This window comes from Syngnathus scovelli, unplaced genomic scaffold (genome assembly GCF_024217435.2).
Source record: "Syngnathus scovelli strain Florida unplaced genomic scaffold, RoL_Ssco_1.2 HiC_scaffold_23, whole genome shotgun sequence".
NCBI lineage: Eukaryota > Metazoa > Chordata > Actinopteri > Syngnathiformes > Syngnathidae > Syngnathus > Syngnathus scovelli.
This window is the reverse complement of record NW_026061323.1, coordinates 3,681,428-3,694,977: the sequence shown is the minus strand read 5'-3', so window position 1 is coordinate 3,694,977 and position 13,550 is coordinate 3,681,428. Positions and strand designations below refer to the sequence as shown.

The 13,550-nt window shown below is 50.1% G+C and overlaps 1 protein-coding gene and 1 long non-coding RNA gene across 5 annotated transcripts; both read right to left on the bottom strand.

Moving 5' to 3' along the window:
- Window positions 1–1,553: 1,553 nt before the first annotated feature.
- Window positions 1,554–6,142, bottom strand: LOC125992638 (janus kinase and microtubule-interacting protein 3-like). 4 transcript variants are annotated; one of them, XM_068649704.1, is made up of 14 exons: window positions 6,015–6,142; window positions 5,300–5,404; window positions 5,043–5,156; window positions 3,875–3,939; window positions 3,604–3,666; window positions 3,419–3,517; window positions 3,231–3,329; window positions 3,090–3,149; window positions 2,910–2,975; window positions 2,780–2,848; window positions 2,625–2,684; window positions 2,335–2,568; window positions 2,130–2,255; window positions 1,554–1,760 (listed from the first exon to the last, which is right to left on the bottom strand). In XM_068649704.1, the coding sequence occupies exons 4-13, from the start codon at window positions 3,932–3,934 to the stop codon at window positions 2,139–2,141; spliced, it is 927 nt and encodes a 308-aa protein (XP_068505805.1). In that variant the 5' UTR covers window positions 3,935–3,939; window positions 5,043–5,156; window positions 5,300–5,404; window positions 6,015–6,142; the 3' UTR covers window positions 1,554–1,760; window positions 2,130–2,138. The 4 variants fall into 4 exon arrangements, with proteins under 4 accessions (XP_068505805.1, XP_068505806.1, XP_068505807.1 ...); XM_068649705.1 differs by having other exon boundaries at window positions 1,610–1,760; window positions 3,096–3,149; window positions 6,015–6,059; XM_068649706.1 differs by lacking the exon at window positions 6,015–6,142 and having other exon boundaries at window positions 1,615–1,760; window positions 2,625–2,702; window positions 5,043–5,153; window positions 5,300–5,324.
- Window positions 6,143–10,740: 4,598 nt separating this feature from the next.
- Window positions 10,741–11,958, bottom strand: LOC137839854 (uncharacterized). Its single transcript, XR_011086249.1, has 3 exons — window positions 11,827–11,958; window positions 11,190–11,366; window positions 10,741–11,010 (listed from the first exon to the last, which is right to left on the bottom strand). It is a non-coding gene; the product is annotated as an uncharacterized lncRNA (long non-coding RNA).
- Window positions 11,959–13,550: the final 1,592 nt, after the last annotated feature.

Here is a 13,550-nt window from a genome sequence, read left to right as displayed (position 1 = left end):
AACAAACACCGTGGAACCTAAAGGAATGAAATTAAACATTAACATTTCGCCTGGACCAATATTCACACGTACAACGCAACGCGGCTACACTTCTGCTAGCGCCTCAGCTACACGTTGCTATTACAAACGTAAATCTCTTTAAACACAATGAGTGTTACTTACCGTGTACGCTGTAGACGGTCCAGTTGCAAGCAGAAAATAAAGATATTTCTGTTGATATTCGTCGTTGCTCAGTGGCTCACGGCCATCGCGCCAACAGATTTGAATTTTGGTGGAAGTTCAGCCAATTACGTCATATCCGCGGCACATGACTGCGACGTAATACCCGCTTATCTGAAACGGCAGTTAAAAGTAGAGTTACATCAAGTTTTCTTTTTTAATCAACGCAATCATTTACAACCGTTGACCAGAAAGAATCGTCGAAATTCGACGTTCCCCCCAAACGCCACACTCACTCGCTTTTCAGGGCAACAAAAGTACTTCTTTTTAAAAACGATGAGTTGTACTTACCGTGTACGCTCTGGACGGTCCAGTTGCAAGCAGAAAATAAAAATATTTCTCTCGTTAGTCGTATGTTACCATCCGCTGTGTCTTTGTCAACATCGCCATTTTCCTACTTCCTGTTGCGAGCCACGCCCACGGATTTAAATTCTGGCGGAAGAGCCCGCCCATTGGCGTCGTTTTCGCGTATAGCAAATCCGATTGGTTGGGAAGGGGGCGCGGTTATGCAGCCGAGGGGTCCTGTGATCGGTGGGATGTAAAGTAGGCGTCGACGTCACGTCCGCGTCACGTGACCACGACGTGGCAGACGTCATATAGCAACCGCTGTTTTGTTTAGTAGACTTACAGTTGTTATGCATTGACATAATGGCGCACACTCCAAATAGATTTAAATAAATTAAATAATTCTTCTGCCCACTCCCTTTTAAACAAGTTAACTCTCCCCGCGGATTTGAATTCCGGCGGAAGTTCTTACAGTTGTTATGCGTTGACATAATGGCGCACTGGTTAGCATGTCCACCTCTTAAGCATGATGTTGCGGGTTCGACGCCTGATCAATGTTAGCATGGAGTGAGCTGAAGTGCATGGCGCTGAAGATTTGAATCTTTGAAATGCGCTGAGGTCTGACGTATCAGGCAGAATGGTTTGCCATCACGTTCAACAAAAAATAGAAACTTTCCCACTCTGATAAAAACGTCCTGTGTTCATCTACATATTTTCGTTTTGCCGTGCATCTTTTCCCTGCCATTTCGAGAGCCCAATTGACACTAATAGTTTACTGGAATGTGTTTGCCCATCCTACTTTGTGGAATTTCACCACATGCGCTTTTGACGAAAATACTAAATTGAACTCAAGTGAAGCCAACACGCACAACCCCCCCCCCCCCACACACACACACACACACCTACACACACACACACAAATGTTGATATGAACATAAAAGAGCCGCATGCGGTTCGGGAGTTGCGGCTTGGCCAAACCTGTACTATACAACTTTATTTGTGTAAAATTTTCACAACAGCTGTCACACAAACAAAGCGGGAAAAACCGAAGACGTGCGTGTTCCGCCCACGCTGGATTTATTTGCACCTTTGAAAAGACACCGTATTGCCGCAGATGTGGCAAAGAGTACTTTTGGGCATCTGAGACGGAAGGATGTCCAAAGCATCACGTCACCTGCTCTGGTAGGAATGGTGGTGGGACGTTGAGGTCAACCGCTTTGGGGTTGGCTGAATCTTTGGTCGCAGGATGCCACACACTTGAAGACAGAAGCAGAAAAGCAGAGCTAAATGCAAAATGTACTCACCGGTGACTCCAATTTTTTCCCCCCCTGAAGAAATGGATGGACGGGTGGCCCCGGCTGGCCGGTGGGACTCTTGTTATTCTGACCCTTTTTAGTGCGCGTTTGGGGCAACAACCGTTTTTTGTGGCGCTCTCTTCTGGTTCAAGAGTGCCCTGCATGTGAATTTGCCTTTCCTGCCTTCTGATTGGATGAGCGCCGGTGTGACGCGGTGCCTCTGTCACCGTGGCGGGGGGTATACGTCGGCATCGGAGCGTCTGCCAACGTCTGAGACCGGCTGGCAGTGTATCGGAGGTGTCGAGTGCGGTGCCGCTGGAGCTCACTCACCAGCTGGTGTTAGGGCCACAGAATGAAGGCCAAGGAGAAGACTAGAAAGAGAAACAGAAACTTCTCCTCCAATTGTTTGATTTGTCTCTTCTGAGCTTCGATGAATTCTTTCAGCTCTTTGTTCCTCTAGGACGGACAAATGGAAAGTAGCCTTCAAAAGCCAGTAAGCGTGCAAGTAAGTGCCGGGCTGGCTTTGGGCCCTTACCTGTTGCGCGCTGTGCAGCAGATCCATTCTCTCTTGGAGGATGCAAGCGTCGCGCTCCCTCAACTCCCACATCAGGGCTCGCTTCCATTGGTCCACGGCGCTCCTAAGCTCTTGTCTCTGATCCGCCGTCAGCACGTCATTCACGCCAGCGTGGCTGGCTTTTTCGCCGTCCGTGGCGGGGCAGTCCCGCTGCGGTAGCGCCTCGTACAACATGGCCTCCAGCTCCATGATCCTCTGGGCCGCAATCCTCGTCCATCAGTAGTCCGGCGGGAGATTTGAGGGCGGCTTACCTTATGAGCCTGGTCCATGGAACGCTTCCTGAAGTCCAACTCTTCATCCAGGTAGCCCTTCTGGTTGCAGAACATATCCTAGCACAGCTCAAGGTCAGAATTGTTGGGGAACATTGCCCCGAGTTCCCCTTGGCTGATGTCGCGTGTCTGTCTACCTTCTCACTTTCAATGTCCAACATCTTCTGTTGAAGTGCTGACTTGGTCACTTTGATGTATTCTAACCACTTAGGAAAGGCTGCTGTCACATAAGCAGAATGCGAGAGCGTGCGTGGACGTGCGCGTTACCTTCTCGGCTAGGGTGGGAAGGGTCCTGGCGTGAATCACGACCACCTGCTCCTCGTTGGTGAGATTCTGCAAGAGCCCAAAGGCACAGCGTCAACAAGGTTCTTTCAGCGCAAAGCCTTCCAAAAGTCACATTTGAGCCGCCGAGTCTCGTGGAGTGCGAACATAAGGAGTTCGACATACACTTACGGCGTTATCGCCCAGGATGTCCAGCTTCTTCATCAGATCACTGATGACGATGTCCTGGGGAAAGGCGCAAGGAGCAATGTAAGGTGTTCTGGGACCTCAGGTTAAGGTTAGGGTTGCGAGGGACGCCTTACGTACGCTCACGCCGTCGGCCTCGCAGTAGATCTGCAAAGGGCTGAGGCCGTCTGGGAAACGGACTTGCAGAAACTTCAAGACGGGGGAGCGCCACTCCCTCTCCTGAAAGGCAGAGGCATGCATCCGTCCGTCCGTCCGTCCGTCCGTCCGTCACATCTCTGGCCTCAACACGCTTGTGCGAGTCTTCCCACCTCCAGCTCCAGGATGCGGAACTCAAGCAGTTCGTTTTGGTCTCGGATATCCTGGATGTGCTCTTTCAGACGCGCTTCTTCCGCCTCCATCCGCCTGACCTGAAAAGACAGTCAGACCTCATCTGCGGGGCTTCCGGACGGGTGTGACGCCAAGCGACTCCGCCCAGCGCCTTTCTTTCCGTCACCTTTTCGGCCAACTGCTGATTGCTCTGACGCAGCAGCTGCTTCTCCTCCACCCACTTGACATTCTAGAAGAGACAAACGCGTGGACAGCTTTGGAATGTTGTGTCATTTTCATCCACAAATTCTTTGGTTGACTGGAAAATGACATTTGCTTTTCTCCACATTTTCCCAGCCACGTTCAGGGGGGGTTGGTCCAGTAATGCCAGACGAATGAGTGACTGAAGAATGTAGCTATTTTGTCTGAGAAAAAGGTGTGCTCATTGATAAGCTTACCTGTCCTTGTTGCTTCAGCGCTGACTCCAGATCTGCTACTCTGCTTTGATAGTGACCCATTTCTACTGTCATGTAACATGGGGGGAAGAGATGGTGCAAATGGTAAAATATGGATTGTTCACAGGAATAAATTGGCAGAGCTGAAATTCCAAATTTGTCCAAAAGATGGCGCCAGACCAAAACATGAGACCAAAAAAGGGGCCAAAATAAGCTAAGCAAGTTAAAATAGAAATAAAACAGGAACACGGTGTCGGATTGTGAGTCACGCATGGACGCACAAATGTGATTTTTACTTTTTGATTTCTTTGCTTGGCTAAAAATGTATTCTGTAACAGCTTAAAGCAATATTGTTAGTCAATTCGATCAAGGGACCCGTCACTATGAGAATAGTGGCGTGACATAAATTGTTTGGAGAAGCACAAATGTGATTTTTACTTCTTGATTTCTTTGCTTGGCTAAAAATTGATTCCCTCTTTCATGAACTGTGTTTTGCAATCGAATTGTTCTGGGATTGAATGATTTTATTAACACGGGTATCAGTGGGTGAAATTGTTCGGTTTCTGGAGTGATTAAGATTTGTAATTCTATTTCATGTTTCTTCAATAAATGTGTTGTGTATATTCATCTACTTTGTTGTGCGCTGATTTGTACTGAATGTACAATCGATGGTTCGGGGTTGATTTGACAATTTGATTAATGTGCGGGGGGTTATTATGGTATAACATAGGACCGTAATAAATAAAAGTAACATCAGACAATTTTAGAGAATTGAATAACTTTCGTAGTTATTTGAGACACGAGTGAATTTCAATCCGTTTGAAAGTTTGCTTCGTCTGAATAAATTAACGGAAGTGTTTGAATCGGATTATCGGTTTGGTGTAGAACTGAAAGTAATTTAATTATTTGAAGGGCGCAGGCCCGTTTCCCCTTTTGACGGGCCGCGTAAAAAGTAACTCCGAACATGTTAGAGAATTAAATAACTTTCGTAGATATTTAAGGGAAGAGTGATTATTGAAAGAGGTGCGTTTGACACTACCATCAGCTTTTCTCTGGTCTGAAAGGAGGAGGAGGGAGGCTCCTCCTCCTCCTTTCAGACCAGAGAACACCCGAGGCTGGGTGAGAACGGGGAGGCTGCGACCCGGCCGGGGGTTGCGGGAAGGGGCGCCACCTTGATCTCCTTCTCGGCGTCGTAGTCCCCTCCGCTGGTCTGGGCTAGCAGAGCGTAGGCTCGTTGCAGCGCTTGATATTCTTGCGTCAGCTGGCGGTAGCGAAGCTCCGCCTCCTCATGCACACACCAATGCAACACAGCACTAGTACCAGAATCAGTCAGACCGGCGACAAAGCACCCGCGACGCAAAGACGAGTCCGATTCCAGGCTGAAGAGGAATGTTTGGCGCCAATACGCTGGCAGAAATGGCGGGCTACCTCTTCGGGTTCCGTGTCGGGGGTTCTGTCGGTGTGAAAAGACAAGGACGATCCGTCCGAGTCCACCAACACGTCTTCGTCGTAGCCGTAAAATGTTTCGATGACCTGCGGGCGCGGAAGCAAACATAAAGTTAAAGTCCCAATGATCATCGTCACACACACATCTGGGTGTGCTGAAATTTGTCCTCTGCATTTAACCCATCCCCATGTGATTTTAATCCATCCCCTGGGGGAGAGGGGAGCAGTGAGCAGCAGCGGTGCCGCGCTCGGGAATCATTTGGTGATCTAACCCCCCAATTCCAACCCTTAATGCTGAGTGCCAAGCAGGGAGGCAATGGGTCCCATTTTTATAGTCTTTGGTATGACCCGGCCGGGGTTTGAACCCACAACCTTCCAGTCTCAGGGCGGACACTCTACTACTAGGCCACTGAGCTGGTTGATCGTGAGCAGCAGGGGGGCCCCATTTCAACCCCTTACACTGAGTGCCAAGCAGGGAAGAAATGGGTACCATTGTTATAGTCACTGGTATGACTCGGCAGGGGTTTGAACCCACCACCTCCCAATCTCAGGGCGGACACTCTCCTCTTAGGCCACTGAGCATCTCTCTGAACAAACTGAAGCGACACCTCACGATGAATCGACGAGAGGAACGATAGCGAGAAAAAGGCCATTTCATCTTGCGCAACACCAAGCAGCCGCAAACAAACAGACTCACCTTGCAGGACCTCACGCTTTGTTCCTCCTCAGAGATTCTCGACGTCGGTATCGTAGCAGCAAATCTCTCTCCTGTCGACACAAATAATCCGCCTTTGAGATTCTTTGGATGCAAAGGGAACGAACGGCTCCGGCGCAGAAACAAACGCGACTCACGATGACATTTCTGACATGAGCTCCTGTCTCCAGAGCCTGAAAAACCCGTCACCGGCGATGATTGGAGGGACGCTCGTCTTTTCCAAAAGTGACAACTACAGGGTGTGTCAGGGTTTTCCAGATTATCTTTATCGTATGATTATGTTGCTTTGACTTTGACTGCAACCTGTAATAAATAATATTATTTATCCCTTATTTATCCCTATCGCTTATCCCTTCCTACACAAAGTCGTAAAACATCCCTTGCTATGTTTTGACTAGAGGTCAAGGGCTTTCTCTATTCAATCCACTCTTACACCCACCCTGTTTCTCTTAATAAAAATGCTCGTGCGGGAGCCGAGAGTCAGACTTCATTCGTACAACGGATGGACTCTCCACCTGCAGGTGTCCAAAAGAACTTACTTGTCTCCCGTGTGGTTCTTGCAAAATAAGTTGGAGCGAGCGCAACTCTAACAGGGTGCATTTTGCCACTAGCTACCTACGGACAATGACGTCGCGCTCGCGGCTCATGGTTGACGGGCTGAGCAGCCGGGCGAGTCCGTCGTTTTCAGCGCACAGCGAGTGGCAAAGGCGCTGACAAAACGGGAGCTTTGAGCTGCTGAAAACGGCAAAACAAGTCTAAAGCGTGTTCAAACGCGTGCGCACAATGCTCCTGCTTGAAAGGTCGGAATTTAAGGGGCCAATTTTTTGGATGGCGGCCGCCGGCCAAGCTTTGGACGGAAAAGGTTTCCTGGCGACAGCGAGCGAGCGCGGCGCTGCCGTACGTGCACCGAGTCACCTGCCTGAAGACCTTGGACAAGTCGTCGATGATGTGCCGCTGCTCCACAACTTGAAGGAACTCCATTTCACCGTCCTGCTGGCCGCAACCGCGCTCCAGGTCATTGAGCGAACTAGGCCTTCTCTGTGGAACACAAATGCAGTGGACTCTGTTGGCACGCCGCCGTTGTCCGCGTCGACTTACCAAGCTTGCCATCTCCTCGTTCTCCTGGGTGACAAAGCGCACTTTGTTTTCAAGGCGACACAGCACCAGTGAGAGTTCTTCATTCTTCCTGCTCAGGCGTTTGTTTTTGTCCAGGAGTGGCAGAAACTGGCTTTCTGTTTCTCTCAGTCGCTTAAGCTGCAAGCATGAAGTGCGGGATGCGAAAGACGCACAACACGCGGGCCAGAACGTATCCATTCCTTTTGCATCGGTTTGAACGGAATCGTGGCTTTGGCTCCCAATAAAAGACATCTACCAGGCAACCGACTCGCCGCGCCGCTCAACTAATAAGCAAGCGCAATGGGTGCCTCGCTGGATGGCGCGCATCAAACGTAGCGCAAACCTTCAAGCGTGCCGTCAATAAATTACCAGTTCATTGCGCTCTTCAGAAAGCAGGGCGTTTCGATCCTCCAGTTTCCTGATGACTGCGCTGAGCTCAGCGATTTTCAGATGAAACCTTCGCGTGTCCCGATCCTCCTGAGACTGAAAACGCCCCGCAACACACACACACAACCACTCGTTCAAAGTTCAAAACTGTTTTTGTGCTACCTTCCTCCAGCAACGAAGTCATGCGTACTGCAAGTGTGTGATGAGGTGGCTTACGCTATGAAGAGGATTGCTAGTAGCGCCGTTGACCCCACTTCCAGGGTAGTTTAGGCCCGCCCTTTGGGAATCCCTCAGGGCAGCGATCTGCTGCTCGGCAGCCTGAGTCTGCAGCTGAAGGCGGTGGACGTGGCCGGCCCCAGGGATTTATCCAAAACACTAACCGCTCTGTCTTTCAGCTTGATCTCATCCATCTGGATGTACAAACGGGGAGCGCTCAGGCAGGCGGGCAAACTCATTTGCCAGAATTGTGACAAAAACAAAGAGAGCAACCGGCCAATTTTTATCTTGAATCGACTAGAACACCATTGCTGTGACAAAAGCGAAGCGAGCAACCGGACGTTTTCTTCTTGTGAAATAGAATAGAATAGAATGCCTTAGGTGTCATTGCACTGCAGGTATACAACGAAATTGGGAACATAGCCACGCACCGCGCATCTGATCAGTCCTACCAGTCGGCGGATCTCCCTCTCGCAGTCTCTCTTAGTTCGGCTCAGCTCCTCCCGATGCTGGTGATGAGCCGATCGGAGCTGGGCCGCTCGGGACTGCCAGGCCTGCTGGGCCGCTGCCAGGGCTTCTTCCGCGCTCCTGGTGGAGGCGACACCGCTCGGTCTCCCGACACCGCCGCGTCTCCTCCACTTCCGCCAGCAAAGCGCCCCCGCTCCTCAACTGAGCAGACATTGCGCCACATCGGGCCGTTGAGACCGCAACGGAGCGCCGCGACGCTTACTGGGGACAAGCTACACAATACGGTAGCGGCCGCATCGGAGCCCGACGTGGCGTGCGGATAGTCAGACACGGATTGAGCGGATCACCTTGTTCATGGAGCCGTCCCTCAGGCTGAGGACCAAGGCATTCAGTCGCTGGATCTCTCCATCTTTGATTTTGATCACTCTCATCAGCTCCATTTCATGCTGCCGCAGTAATGTCTCCCTGGTAACGGCTAACTCTTTCTGCTTCTCCTCATGGAGTGTGCTTTTGAGTTCCGTCATGGCGGCGGTGGCACGGTGGTGCTCCGCCCGCAGGTCCTGACTTCTCTCTCTCTCCAGACAGCTGACCTGACATGACTTAGACAAACTTTATTGTCATCTTGTCTGCACATGGTGCATACAAAACGAAATTTCGTTGCACACGGCTTACAACAAAGTAGTGATATTGCAGTTGAATAGAAGTAACATATCCTATGAAAATATATATATACATATACTGTATATATATATATATATATATTACAAATAAGTATAAAGTGCAGCAGTGCTAATTATGCAATAGTGCAAGTAGGCAAAACAGTACTCAAGAGTGTGCAGAGGAATGCTAAACCATGTATTAAACTTCTATTTAAAGGGTTTACACAAGTTCAGTAAAGTTGGTAGTGCGAGATAGTGCAAGATAGAGGTCCGTAGTGTCATAAAGTACAGTTCTGTGAATGTGTGATGCAGAGTTCAGTTTAGAGCTCAACAGTTCTAATGTTCAACAGTCTGATGACAGCAGGGAAAAAGCTGTTGCAGAACCTGGTGGACCTGCAGCGGATTGTGCGAAACCTCTTCCCAGAGGGCAGCAGGGAGAACAGTCCATGGTGGGGGTGTGATGGGTCATTGATGATGTTACGGGCACGGGACATGCAGCGCTGAGATGAAATGTCCTGAATGGAGGGAAGAGGAGCCCCTATGATCCTCTCTGCTGTCCTCACCACTCTCCTCACGTTCTTCCAATCGGAGGCGGTGCAGCCTCCACACCACACAGAGAGTCAGCTTGTCAGAATGCTCTCTATGGTGCTCCTGTAGAACGTCCTCATGATGGGTGGGGGCAGGTGGGCTCTCCTCATCCTCCGCAGGAAGTACAAGCGCTTCTGTGCCCTCTTGATCAGTGCCGTAGTGTTCATAGTCCAGGTGAGGTCTTCTGTGATGTGGACCCCCAGGAATTTGGTGCTGCTGACCACCTCCACAGCTGAGCTGTTGATGATCAGTGGAGCGTGGTGAGGCTGGTTTTTCCTGAAGTCGACGATGATCTCCTTCATCTTCTCCACATTCAGGATCAGGCTGTTGTCTCTGCACCAGCCCACCAGCTGCTCCACCTCCTCTCTGTAGTCCAGGTCGTTGTTGTCTCTGATGAGCCCCACCACCGTTGTGTCGTCTGCGAACTTCACGATGTGATTGGTGGTGAACCTGGGGACGCAGTCGTGTGTCATCAGGGTGAACAGCAGGGGGCTCAGGACGCAGCCCTGAGGGGAGCCTGTGCTGAGGGTGATGACATCAGAGGTGTTCTGTCCGACCCGGACTGACTGAGGTCTGTTGGTGAGGAAGTCTAGCAGCCAGTTGCGAAGGGGGGTGTTGAAGCCCAGGTGTTCCAATTTTCCTACTAGATGCTGTGGGATGATGGTGTTAAACGCTGAGCTGAAGTCCAGGAACAGCATCCGAACATGGGTGTTCTTCTCCTCCAGGTGAGCCAGGCTCAGGTGAAGAACGGAGGAGATGGCGTCCTGAGTGGAGCGGTTTTGCCGGTCGGCAAACTGGAACGGGTCAAATAATGGGGGGAGTCTGGAAACGATGTGATCTTTAAGCAGCCTTTCGAAGCACTTCATCATGACCGGAGTCAGTGCAACAGGCCGGTAATCATTAAATGAGGTGATTTGAGGTTTCTTCGGCACCGGAATGATGGAGGCAGTCTTAAAGCACGCTGGCACTGTGGCTTGGCCCAGCGAGGTGTTAAAAATGTCTGTGATGACCCCAGCCAGCTGACTTGCACATTCCCTGAACACACGCCCAGGAATGTTGTCGGGGCCAGGGGCCTTACGGGGGTTGACTCTCCTCAGGGTCTTCAACACATCGGCGGAGTCAAGGCAGAGTACCTCCTCTTCCTGATGGGGGACAGTTTTAACTGCTGGAGTGCCGTTTAGTGCCTCGAACCTCCCAAAGAAGTTATTTAGACCATTTAGAAAGTCAGAATCAACTGCACCCACCGGGGGGGGAGGGTGAGTTGTAGTCTGTAATCGCCCGTATGCCTTGCCACATACTCCTGGTGTTGTTGGCGTCGTGGAAACGATCCTGAATTTTTCGACTGTGGTCTCGCTTCGCTACCCTGATGGCACGGTTCAAGTTGGCTCTCGCTGTCCTCAGTGTCTCCTTGTCGCCAGACTTGAAGGCAGAGTTCCGCGCTCGTAGCGTTTGACGTACCTCCTCAGTCATCCAGGGTCGTTGGTTGCCCCGGGTGATGATATTCTTAGTGGTGCTGACGTCCTCGGTGCATTTGTTGACGTAGGCTGACACAGTCATGGCACACGCATGTCAAATCTACATCGGGGAAACTGGGAGGGAGGGAGGGAGGGAGGGAGGGCGGGAGGGAGGCAAGCAGGGAGGCAGGCAGGCAGGGAGGCAGGCAGGGAGGCAGGCAGGGAAGCAGGCAGGGAGGAAGGCAGTGTCTGTCTGTTGAGGTTTTCACCTTGTTCTTCTCCTGCTGAAGTTCTAACTGGACGTCCATCAGTTTGGCTCTCAGCTCGTCATTGGCGGCCTGAAAGGCGTCCGTTCGCTCCGCCTTGACCCGCCCTGCCGGAGCTCGTTTGGACATCTCTTACTCGAGTCTCGCCCGGTCGTCAGTCAGAGATCACAACATTTGTACCTGGAGAGCACAAACGCAGCGCTGTTTTCCACTGGCTTCGGACTCAACTTCAATCGGTACCGTAACGTACAACATCATAAACATAGATCTAGCTTGACTTATTCATTGAATAAATGCATTTGGTTCTTCAAAACTGCATCGCGCAACATAGCGTGACCGAGACGGCCGTTATCCACCTGCGTGAAGTTATTTGGTGAAATGAATGAGATGTTTAAGACACCATCGTTCTGTCTCTATGTAGATGAAGGGAAATAATCGATTGCTGAAGGTCCAAAGGTGTTGTGATAAACAAATAAACATATTAGTGACATATTTGTGATAAACATATTAGGCAGGATAATCACATATGTTAACTTGACTGCCCACACTGTATTTATTTATGGTTATTTGTTAAATCGAGTACTGTTAGACATGAAACAGGAAGTGTTTAACATAAATGGACGACGAAAGGGGTACTCACCATTGTAGCTCCTGCTGGTCAATGATACGAGCCTCTTCTTGCAGTGGAAAACATACAGCCAACAAACACCGTGGAACCTAAAGGAAGGAAATTAAACATTAACATTTAGCCTCAACCAACATTCACAGATACAACGCAACGCAAACTACACAAACATAAATCTTTTTAAACACAATGAGTTGTACTTACCGTGTACGCTCTAGACGGTCCACTTGCAAGCAGAAAATAAAGATATTTCTGTTGATAATCGTCGTGTTTGTATCCGTTGTCTCGCTCAAGGCCATTGCGCCCACAGATTTGAATTTTGGCCAGAGTTCAGCCTATTGACGTCATTTCCGCGGTGTAATACCCGCATATCTGAAACGGCAAAGTTAAGAGTAGAGTTAAATAAAGTTTTTAATCAACGCAATAATTTACAAACGTTGACCAGTCGAAATAATCGTCGAAATTTGGCGTCTGTGGCTGGAAGCAGACGCCGAGTTCGACGTTCCTCCCAAATGCCACACTGCCTCGCTTTTCAGGCCAACAAAAAAACATATTTTTCAAAACAATGAGTTGTAATTACCTTGTACGCTCTAGACGGTCAAGTTGCAAGCTGAAAACAAAAATATTTGTCTTGTTAGTCGTCGTGTTACTAACCGCTGTGTCTTGTTTGCCAGCATTGCCGCTTTCCTACTTCCTGTTGCAAGCCACGCCCACGGATTATAATTTTGCCATGAGTTCCGCCTATTGACGTCATGTCCGCGTCGCATGACTGCGACGTAATATTATCTAAAACTGTTTGTGCGGCATGGTGTTGTTCTGTGCGGTATTGTGTTATTCTGTGCGGCGTCGTGTTGTTCTGTGCGGCGTAGTGTTGTTCAGTGCGGCGTCGTGTTGTTCAGTGCGGCATGTTGTTGTTCAGTGCGGCATGTTGTTCAGTGCGGCATGTTGTTGTTCAGTGCGGCATGGTGTTGTTCAGTGCGGCATGGTGTTGTTCAGTGCGGCATGGTGTTGTTCAGTGCGGCATGGTGTTGTTCAGTGCGGCATGGTGTTGTTCAGTGCGGCATGGTGTTGTTCAGTGCGGCATGGTGTTGTTCAGTGCGGCATGGTGTTGTTCAGTGCGGCATAATATTGTTCAGTGCGGCGTAATGTTGTTCAGTGGGGCATGGTGTTGTTCAGTGCGGCATGGTGTTGTTCAGTGCGACATGATGTTGTTCAGTGCGGCATAATGTTGTTCAGTGCGGCATAATGTTGTTCAGTGCGGCATAATGTTGTTCAGTGCGGGATGGTGTTGTTCAGTGCGGCATGGTGTTGTTCAGTGCGGCATGGTGTTGTTCAGTGCGGCATGGTGTTGTTCAGTGCGGCATGGTGTTGTTCAGTGCGGCATGGTGTTGTTCAGTGCGGCATGGTGTTGTTCAGTGCGGCATGGTGTTGTTCAGTGCGGCATGGTGTTGTTCAGTGCGGCATGGTGTTGTTCAGTGCGGCATGGTGTTGTTCAGTGCGGCATGGTGTTGTTCAGTGCGGCATGGTGTTGTTCAGTGCGGCATGGTGTTGTTCAGTGCGGCATGGTGTTGTTCAGTGCGGCATGGTGTTGTTCAGTTCGGCATGGTGTTCAGTGCGGCATAATGTTGTTCAGTGCGGCATAATGTTGTTCAGTGCGGCATAATGTTGTTCAGTGCGGCATGGTGTTGTTCAGTGCGGCATGGTGTTGTTCAGTGCGGTATATTGTTGTTCAGTGCGGT

Excerpts from the sequence above, each read along its gene's own strand:
- LOC125992638 (XM_068649706.1), bottom strand. The coding sequence starts at position 3,934 with ATGGGTCACTATCAAAGCAGAGTAGCAGATCTGGAGTCAGCGCTGAAG. Across the intron at positions 3,667-3,874 it reads CGCTGAAGCAACAAGGACAG|AATGTCAAGTGGGTGGAGGA; the intron begins GTAAGCTTATCA and ends TGTCTCTTCTAG. Across the intron at positions 2,569-2,624 it reads CCATGGACCAGGCTCATAAG|AGGATCATGGAGCTGGAGGC; the intron begins GTAAGCCGCCCT and ends ATTGCGGCCCAG.